A 10,858-nucleotide genomic window follows, 5' to 3' on the forward strand; every position below is an offset into this window, starting at 1 on the left:
ATTATTGGTTAATATTAAGCAATTATAATAACATTATCAGATACAACTACGATAAATTATTATATCGACCACATAATAAATTATATTTTCACGCCAACTGTTATCTTAATCAGTTTAAGGAATGAAATTTAATTTAAATTTATTTTTGAATATGTCAGTAATATTACAGAAAAATGTATTTCTCATTGTTCAAAGAATAGCAAAAACTCAAAAACTCGGAAATAATTTTAATATTCTTAATAATGATTTTTTGTACTTATTACAGAATTTCTTTTTGTTCATCCATATTTAAATGGCTTGCTTACTTCATTAAAAAAAGTTCTTTAAATAGGTTTAAATCAAAATCGCTTGTTAACTATAAAAAAATGCAATACAAAAGACATAATTTAAAACAAAAACTATCAACTTACTGATTAATATAAAAACAGAAAATTAATAAAATATTATCGACAATACTGATAAAAAAATATATGAAGCTTTACTTTTCTCGTAAACATGATAAAGCATCTAAAACCATAGTTATCCCCCACTACGCGGTCCTTTGACAAATTTTATGCGTCCCTCACTAAAATTAAATTGTACATTCTAAATTCCAAGTCTATGAACAGTGAATAAGATAAAATTCTTATTTTATAATTTTAATTATTATTACTATTATATATAAGATAATAAAATTAAAAAACTATGTCGCTCACCGCTGTTACTTTTTATCTTATCTTATTACTTTTATTTATTGTCATTAAAAATGTATGCGGCCGCAAGTAATTTTCAAAAATTAAATTTGGCCTTTTCTAAAATCTTAGAAAAGACCGATGCCATAGACCAGAGGTGCCCAACCCGCGATCCGCGGGCCACATGTGGTCCGCGAAGGTATTCTATGTGGCCCGTTACGAATTTTCTAATATAAAAAAAAGTTTTAAAATGTATGAACAAATTTTTCAATTATTTATTTTCATATATTATTTATATTTAAATTTATGAATTCGTTTAAATAATTATTCCAAAAAATACAATAATAATAATAAAACTAAAAACTATACAAAAATATTTTACTTTTATTTTTAATATAAAATTTGAGCTTGTACTTCTTTTACTAATAATGAAAAATCTGGTTGAAATTTAGTGGTTCCAATCCTCAAAATTGAATGAAGGTGTTCATCCGTAAGTCGCGATCCATGAACCGATTTTGTTTGTTTCATTCTTGAAAATATCTGTTCGCATATATACGTCGAGTCAAATACAGTAGCCATTTTCATTATAAAGTCTCTTAAAGCAGGGAAATCTTTGTGTAGAATTTTGAATAAAATTTTAAAATATCGTTTTGTTTTATTTTTTGAAGTTCATCACAGCAAAATCATCATTATATTTTCGTTTTTTTCTGTCTGAAATTTTCATACGGAAACTTTACAATTAAATATCGATATCACCCGTGTACTTAAAATAACGAACTGATCAAATTAATGTGTACCTATTAGGTACCTACGATGTGTACCTCAATTCATAATCTTTTCAATAGACAATAAAAGATAAGAAAACAAGTCCAATATATAAGATTATTTTTGTACTTTTATACTTTGTGGCCCGTTTGAAGATAATTGTTTACCAAAGTGGCCCACCAAAGAAAAAAGGTTGGACATCACTGCCATAGACCATATAGTCGTTCATAAAAATAATTCATTTAAAAAAATACACTTGCTCGAGATTAGGGAACCTTAATTATTATAACTATATATAGTAAATAATGTTAAATAATGTTTTTAATTTATGTTGTATTAGCAGATTATTATCAAATTTTAAGGTTATAAATTATAAGCATTTAGTGGTTCCTTTGCACCAGACATATTTTAATATTTTCTAACGCACAATAATTTGTACATTTAACAATTTCTATGAACATACACTACAAGATATCGTACGACATATTATGCGTTTATGTAATCATATAGATCAAATTTGGATAGGTAGGTAGGTACCTATTTTTATGATAAAGAATACAATTTGAATATTCAAAACATACAAAGATAAATAAAAGTGATATTTTACTGCGTAAGATTCTCGGCAAAGTGAATTGACGACCGAATGAAATCAGTTTATGGCCTCGAGAAAAATAAACTCACTAGAATAGGGCGTGAAATAACTCTGCGGTACTTCATAAAAATTGCGATGGTGTAGTCTGTCGCTGTGCAACATCACATTATATTATTGCTTGCGTATGTACGGAGATTGGCCACATTCGGAGTTATAAACGAGCAGTAACCCTCTAAAAAGGGTTGTTATTCTGAGGTTTTTCTGTTTTTATATTCCGACGTTATTTGTTTCACAATACCTTATTTCGGAGAGAGAAAAAAACGATAAGAACGAGAGAAAATTCACCGTAAACTGGCCCCACACAGCACACACACGCGCGCGTGCGCACACAATAAGCACACTTACCCGTTGAACGCTTTTTCCACTGCAACTTGTTAGATAAATTTCCCTTCCATATGATTATTATTATTATCATCACAATACTTGCTGAATATTATACGAGGGTCGAGTGTAAATAATAACTGCACCGTCGACCATCGTTGAGCAGTAGTTTCCCGAACAGCGATTGAAATCTCTAAAATTTAAATTTCCCAATACAAAGAACAATATGTGTATTAGTATTTAGTATGATTTTATATTGTGTATACATATAAACCAAATGGTATAAAATTACAGAAATTTGTACTCACATAATGGATTTATTAAAAATAACTAACTGTTCGTAAATTCGTAGTTAATATTAAAAAAAATAAATCTTTACCAAAATGGGTCAAGGGAGACGGTTCGCTGCGCAGCCCCGCAATTGACTATGTAACTAGTTTTATATATATATATTATTATACATTGAATAGGTATTAACATCAAATTACAAATTACGTGAAGTCTCATGAATAATACTCTCTATCCCAAGATAATTTTTGACAATGATAATATAACAAAAAATAGATTATATTATGTTCTTAGTTGATAATTTATTAGTTTACTCTTATGTTAATAGCTTAGATCCACTTATATAATCTCTGAGGTATTTTGGAAAATAAAAATCGAATTTTTAACTATTAGTTAATTAGTCATAAGTATCTAAAAATTAGATCAGCATATTATAATTTATTGCCACTAATTTCATTATTAAAATATATTTAATTATATTATAATAGAAAAAGAAATTAAAAATGTATGTCATTCAAAATAACTTAAAAATTATAATTTTTCAATAAAATTCACATGCTTACTTTCAAAAGAATTATTTTTTAATTACCTTGACAGTAGGTAAATTATTCAAACCAATTATTTTAATTAGTTCTTAATTTCCAGAAAACCCCGGGGGTGTGGACAACTTTCCTACTTATAAAACTGTATTGGACTCCTCTCCTCCGTGCATCCCTTGAAATTCCAAAATACGAATAAACAATATAGATAGTGTAATAAGTTTCTATCTAAATTATTTGTTTCTCAGAGTTTATATATATATTTTTAGTTTCTAGCCTTAAGTTAGGTGGATATGCTAAGTTAAGTTAATTATTCTAATGATTATCAATTGAATATGTAAACACAGTCAAAAGAAAAACTAAATTAACAGCATTGTTTTTTTTAATTTGAATAAATTAATTCCTAGAAAATTATATATAGTGTCGTGAATTATGACTAATACTAATTTACATGTTTTATTAGCAATAATAAAATATAATATTCTATCACGCCTAAAATTTAACTAAATTTAGCATTGCCTGTAACAATATATACAAAATATTAATAAAATATTTATATGGTTTTATTGTTACAATAAATGTCAATCGTGCAAACTGGTATATTCATTATTTCAAAAATATTGACGTATTGAATATTATATATTATAAGCAAACTGCAGAGATCGACAACAACGAGAGCATCAAAAGCAACCTGTCATTATAGCAGTGCAATTAAATTGAACAGTTAGGAGAGCAAATTAATCTGATATGACAACATGTTGTTGTTGAGCAAAAAAAAAATATTTGTATCACTTACAGTTAAAAAAAAAAAATCAAAATCAAAACACCCGCAAAGTATGCGACGTTTGAGTCCGATTTAAGATAAAATAAATAACCCCAAGCGTAGGCCGCACACCCAAAACGTCATATTCGTCGTATTGTAACGTATCTGCCCTACCTTGCAACAATACGGAGCGTTTAACACTGCGACGGAAAAGAATATAAATATGAATTACATTTCATACTCGAACGGATTCGCATTTACATATGCTAGGTGTAGGGGATGCGTCTGGGCCGTCACGTCTCGAGATATATTGAAGATAAGGTAAAACGGTTTTAGACATAGAAAGATTCTTGAATGCGATTGACGTTCGTTTTTCTTTTCGCACGGTGTCACCTCCTGCAGCACAGTAGCAGACATTCTTCGTCCGACATCTCTGTCGTACATTATATTATAACCAGCAAACCGTTTCTATTGGAAGGTATACATATCTAACATAATACATGACGAATACGCTCAAAACACGTGGTCGTAAACACCTCTTGTATTATTGCCAGGCCTGTAGCCACGGGGGCATGGGGGAGAGCGTTGCCCCCCTAAAAATATTACCATAAAAATTTAACCATGCGACATCAATGTAATATTTAATTATCTACGTAAATTTTAATTTAAGTTTTATTTTTATTATTTAGTATTATTCGTTTTGTATTTTAGATTCTGAACGGAGTAATGAATGTATTGATTTTACAACGATGTGTTTTTTTTTTTTTTTTTTTTGTGTCTGTGTACAGCATAAGTAGTCGAAATAATGCTTCAATTTCAAACTTCGGGGGTGGTTTCCGATGGCAAAGTGAATATCCTTGGTGCATTATAAAGGTAAAAAGTAAACATTTTCCAACAGTTTACAAAAAAATTGAGAAAAACAAAAAAAAAATGACGGAAAAACGGGAATTTTTACGCAAAACCAGTTTTCGACCAAATCGATTTTTTTATATGGTTGTAATTCAAAAACTAATCACTGTAAATACTTGAAATTTTCACCAAATTTTGAGTTTTTTTGAGTTATTTATAGACCACTGAAATTATCGATTTTTATGAGAATTTTTCTTTGAAGTGTCGATAAAAAAATGTTGAATTACCAAAAAATTTTGAAAATTTAATACAAGGTTCCTTATGAGTTGTTCTTATTGTAGCTAAAAAAAATTAAAAATCGTTAGTCACAATTTTTTTTTATAAACGTATCGAAAACGCGAAAATTTGTAAGTAATTTTGAAGTTGAAAAATCATAAAAATGTTTGTTTATAACTAAGGATTAAAAATACTACACTACCTGTTTTCCCTCAATTTTCCTTCTAGTAGCTATAGTTTTCCTTCTAGTAGCTATAGTAAAAACTCGAAGCATCATTATAGGAAAAATTTTAAGTGCGTTTGAATTTTAAATTTTTACAAAATAGCGTGACGATAACGATTTATCCTCAAACGATTTTAAATATTTGTTAATATTCAAAAAGTATAAGTCGTAAATACTTGAAAATTTTAACCAGTTATTTATAGACAACTGAAATTTTCAATTTTTCTGAAAATTATTTTTTGAAGTGTCGATCAAAAATTTTTGACCTAATCAAAATACTTGAAAATTTAATACAAAGTTCCTCATAAGTTATTCTTGTAGTGATCAAAAAATTTTAAGAATACATAGGCACAATTTTTTTTTATTAGCATTTGAAGTTTAAATATTGACAAAAATTCGTCAAAACCATGAATATTTGCTAACTATTTTGTAGGTATAATTCATAAAAATTAATAATTAATTAATTAACCATGACTTTTGCAAATGCGCCCTAATTGAAAAATAAAATATTTGTTTCAAAATAGAATGTATGACAATATTTAAATATGGTATATCCTAGACTGACAAATCATCTCCGTTTAGAATCGTTTTTCGTGTACAATGTTACCTATCATAGCATTCAAATTTAACCTACCCTAGTCCGAGGTTCACCCCACCCCCTAATGTACAGCAGAGCGGTACTCACTTGCCCGTTTTTTAAAATATATGTTTCATTGTAAATTCCCAAAATATTCTATTATAAATGAATTTTAGATGGAAAATTATAGTTGTGTCAATTTAATGAGATGTTAGTGTTTATAAATTAAAAACTGCATTAATATTGTTTTTATACATAATGCCCCCCCCCAAATTTACTTTGCCCCACCTGAAAATTTGGTCTGGCTACAGGCCTGATTATTGAATTTATAATCTACACATTTTAAAGGTTCGCATAAGCGCATCTAATCGCGATACCGTCTAATATAAAGAGCTTTTCAATATCCTATACACAACAATATATAGACAATCACTGCCAAAATGCATCGACGACTTAAGACTACCTGCCGTTTAATCACCATCGCAGAAACCATATAACTGGGTACTTGAAAATCGGAAACGTCGTTGCTATAACAATATTATCCATAGAATTAATGTTACGGGTCTTGTCGGATTTAAAGCTGCTATGTTTTATTCGCGCGGCTTATGTAAATTTGATAATAATTATCGTCCGACCTAGGCACCTTCTATTTCCTGTACATAGAATCGAATTATTAAACAATTGCGGTCATTTTAGTATTAAAAACTTTTACCCACACTCGTTAAATTTTAAACGTCATGGTTTTCTTTTTTCCAGAGCTTCAAGGCGACATACCCATCGGAAAGAGCTCAAAGAACAAAGTCGCCAGATCATCGGCATGTCCAAAACACATGCACATAGTTACGGTGGCCGCGTTGACTGCGGTCTGGGCCAAAGCTATCGGTTGAATATCTCGTTACGTCGTCATCAAGAAATACAATAAACTAAACAGATATTTTTAAATCGATTAATGTAACTTTTTTTGTATAAATGAATATCTACTCGCCAATTTAGGTATTCGCTCATCAACAGACTGGATGTCTACTGTGATCGTATTCGTTGTATATTTGCCAATATAATATTATAATAATACTGTGTTTCGCGTCATATTAGGGAGTTAAATGTATGTATTTTAATTTCCATTATTAAAATTACGAATATTTTTTATGTACCTGCGTACAGGTCTAACCTGCGTTAGAGAGACAAACGACAGTCATGGACACAAATCGTTTGTTGACAACTATTATCATTAACTAGAAATAACGTAACGGTATATAATATCATTAATATCATATTAAATTGTTGTAACTGTACTCTTATACTTAACATAGTATCATCTTTTTTCGGGAAAACGTTGCGGAAATAATAAACTTTTCTAAGAGAAAAATCGTTTTCAACGCCGCGCCGTCGATTTGTTTCTTTGTTATAACTTATAATACGTATAATATTATTATAATGTATACACTATTAAAATATTCCGATGTTGGCCAACGGTCAATATTCCTACATAACATTTCTTGAAAACGTGACTATATTATTAAAATATTCTAATTTTACAAATTGTAAATATTAACAAAATTATGGAAATTATTATTCCAAGCTTTTGGAACACTGTATTTATGCATGTTACGTTTAGTAAATTAATTTTAATAAAACAAATGTTTCAAATACTTGAAATTTTACCCAAAATTGTTTCAGTTATTAGTTGTTACTTCATTGGAGACAATAGTGACGACTATGTTGTTAAATTGTGTAATTATATAAATATTGTATATTAAAAATTACAAGTTCCAATTATAAAACCTAAGGTGTACTTCAATTAAAAAATAAAATAAATATTTGTAATTATTATTTTTTTTTTTTTTGATACGATTTTTACAGGAAATTCAGCTCAATTATGAACAGCAAATAAAAGTTTTTACTTTCTTCCCTAAATAATATCATGATAAATTCTGTCTTAGACTTTTAATTAATTTTGAGTTTTATTTAAAATCAAAAAAGACAATAGGTATAAATAGATAATTGAGATCGATACTCCCGTCTATTTTTTTTTTTGCGTTGTAAGTTCTCTTAATAATAACAATTATTTGTAATTTTTTGGTTGGACTAAAATTAGTCATAAAGTAGTTAAAACCAATTCGACCGAACGATATAATATAAAAAAAAGTATATCCCTAACTCTAGCTCCAGCCTCTAATTATTGATGCAAACACATTTCAACGTACAAAACTTTACTCAGTAGTAAAGTTAAAAATTCTCAAATTTCTATTTTTTTTTCTCGCCAGGGACTCACTACATCTTCCGCTGTCTATATTAAATTCGTTAAAATGTTTTTTTAAATCATTTGCACGTACTTTTTGTAGTTTAATTATAATTTAATTAACATTTTATACGATATATACTACCTATATTCATAGCTCTTGTCTAGAGCACATCAAAAAGAACATCAGAGCTAAAAAATATAAAACTATTGTAGAAAATATATTTAGTAAAAATTGTAATGAAAACTTGAAAAAAAAAACCCTGGGTCTTCAAAATTGACTTGCTATTCAAATCAGAAGTTATCATGCATGTGCTTAAAAAATTATAACAGCATATCATACAATTTTTTATAGTGTTTACAGTTTACGAGTCTCGGAGTAAAGTCCCACTTGTTTGATGTTACTAAATACAACTTTTTTTTAACGAAATTCTATAGAACGTTTGTCTGTTTTGAGGGTTTAAAAAAAAGTTACCAGACCAGACATTGATTAAAAAAAATCCTACTCTTTAATTTTTGAAGCTGAGTGTTGAAGAGTTAAATTTAACACATAGGCCATGGCTATGACAATAAACAAAACATGTAAAAATGGTACAATTCTTAAACTTTAACATTTAAACCATTATTTTATCCAGACATAACAGCAGCGCCATCGCACGGGTAAGTACTAAGTATGTAGATCTAACCACTCAACTGAACGGCAAGTGTCAAGTAGATCACTGGTCACTGTAATAGATGTATAGATGTATTAAATTATCAACCTGTATCACCAATATATTTCATATTTTTTTGATATTAATATTGGGTAATTTGTTTTCATTTTTGCCGAAAAAAATTGCATTTGGAAATATTGTGTATAAAAATAACAATTAACGTGACAAGTTCAGTTATGTAAGTTTAGTTTTTTGTCCAGGCTTATTTAATTTTTCTCAAATTTTACATTCATACATAAAATAAATCAATTAGTATTATTGTGTTTCAACCACCTAATAAGTTGCCATAAAAAAAATTAGTTCTTTCAAAATTACATTTTTGACAATTCGAAGGTTCTACATGGAAAATCCTTGCAAACAATTTTGGTTATGATAGAATATGATATTAAAACTAAAGGAACATTAAATGTAAAAATGGATGAACGATAATAATAGAATAATATATGCGTAAAATTAAAAACAAAATTAAAGCAAAAAAAAATTAAAATTTACGTATGATAACTGATTTACTGATTGTATAATAGTACTTAGAAAAAGAAGTACCCAATCAGATATTTTTAACTATTAAGTAATTAATTCATTTTGTCTAAAATTTCTAAAAATGTCATGTTATAATTTATTTAATAAAACCAAACGTAACTATACATAATGACGAATTAATTATACTTAAAAATACACAATCAGTCCTTCACTCATAATTTTATTAAACATGTTCTAAAATTTAAGATACTTAATAATGATGTATACATCATGTTTACAACAATATTATTGCAAGGTTAATAAGATCATAATAATTATATTGTAATATATTTATATTACTCCTACCCCAAATGAAAAGATCACCACCAGTTTAGTACAAGATGGAGATGACATGTTTCATGATGGATTGTACCCACAATTACTATGCCATCATGGCTGTCTATTTTTAAACTCAACAGACTAATTAGATAAGTATATTAAAATTTAAAAAACAAAATTTGAAGGCAATTTTGGAATTTACATGATGTACTATATATATATTTGGGCACTTCAGATACAACAGTACACAGACAACACAGTTTCACTTATAATTATTAATTCATAATCAACGTTACATTTATTATTCAACGATAAATATAATCATTTTTTTAAAAACCATAAGTCATTCAAACGGCTAACACCCATTGGGAACGGTGGTGATCTCATATGCATAATCTAACTTGGTTTCCAGGTTATAAGCTTTCAGACTAAAAATAACAATATCTGGTGTCTTCTCTTTTTAGACAGAGTATAATAGTTTTACATTTTAAAACACTCAAACCATTGATTTCATTAAAAAAGTTCTCAAATTATTGGTATAATACAATATTGTGTTCAAATATTTTCAAATTAATAATAGTTTCATGTTCAATCCATTACTAATTTTTGAATATTTAGTAAATTATTAAATTACATAAGATTTGAATACAAATATTCTGTTATTTATTTTAGAAAACAATAAAACTTTTAATTAGCCACAGCTAATATACATGTTTGATAATATTTGATTATATATATAATCTGAAGATCTTTGAACTATTTAAAACTCTTAAAAAGATAAATTAAAAAAAAAAACCAAAAGTAAACTTTATCATAAAAATTAAAAAATAAATTATTGCACTTAACTATACGATATTATAACTGACAATTCTAATATTCTTAATAAAAACAAGGATTCTAATAAGAATATTTATTTTATGACCCGATAAATATTATATCTTTTTAGTATGATTTAACTGTTTTTTTAATTGATAATAAAATATTTAATTTATACCAGTTATAATATAATCTATTTTATGAATTAATATAAAATAATACAAATTGAAGAAAAATAATATTAAAAATTATAGTGAAAGTACATGCTTAATTTAATCTATGCACTTATATGAGTTATAAAATAAAAGTAATCAACACAAGAAAAAAAATCAACTGAATTGTCAATCATTGGGAAAATAATACAAGTA

The 10,858-nt window shown here is 27.4% G+C and overlaps 1 protein-coding gene and 1 long non-coding RNA gene across 3 annotated transcripts in view; one reads left to right on the forward strand and one right to left on the reverse strand.

Moving 5' to 3' along the window:
* LOC112590841 (lachesin-like) overlaps positions 1-7,626 on the forward strand; it is a 201,373-nt gene extending 193,747 nt beyond the window's left edge. Inside the window, exon 8 of the mRNA XM_025334418.1 lies at positions 6,681-7,626. Within this exon, the coding sequence (XP_025190203.1) occupies positions 6,681-6,811 (131 nt within the window). The 3' untranslated portion in view covers positions 6,812-7,626. The remainder of the gene's footprint in view (positions 1-6,680) is intronic.
* LOC112590843 lies at positions 1,084-6,730 on the reverse strand. Of its 2 annotated transcripts, XR_003114477.1 has the most exons (4): positions 6,641-6,730; positions 6,388-6,577; positions 2,434-2,602; positions 1,084-1,382 (listed from the first exon to the last, which is right to left on the reverse strand). It is a non-coding gene; the product is annotated as an uncharacterized LOC112590843 (long non-coding RNA). The 2 variants fall into 2 exon arrangements; XR_003114476.1 differs by having other exon boundaries at positions 6,388-6,665.
* Positions 7,627-10,858: the final 3,232 nt, after the last annotated feature.

Source organism: Melanaphis sacchari, unplaced genomic scaffold (assembly GCF_002803265.2).
Source record: "Melanaphis sacchari strain LSU unplaced genomic scaffold, SCAv2.0 Contig120_pilon_pilon, whole genome shotgun sequence".
Classification (NCBI taxonomy): Eukaryota; Metazoa; Arthropoda; class Insecta; order Hemiptera; family Aphididae; genus Melanaphis; species Melanaphis sacchari.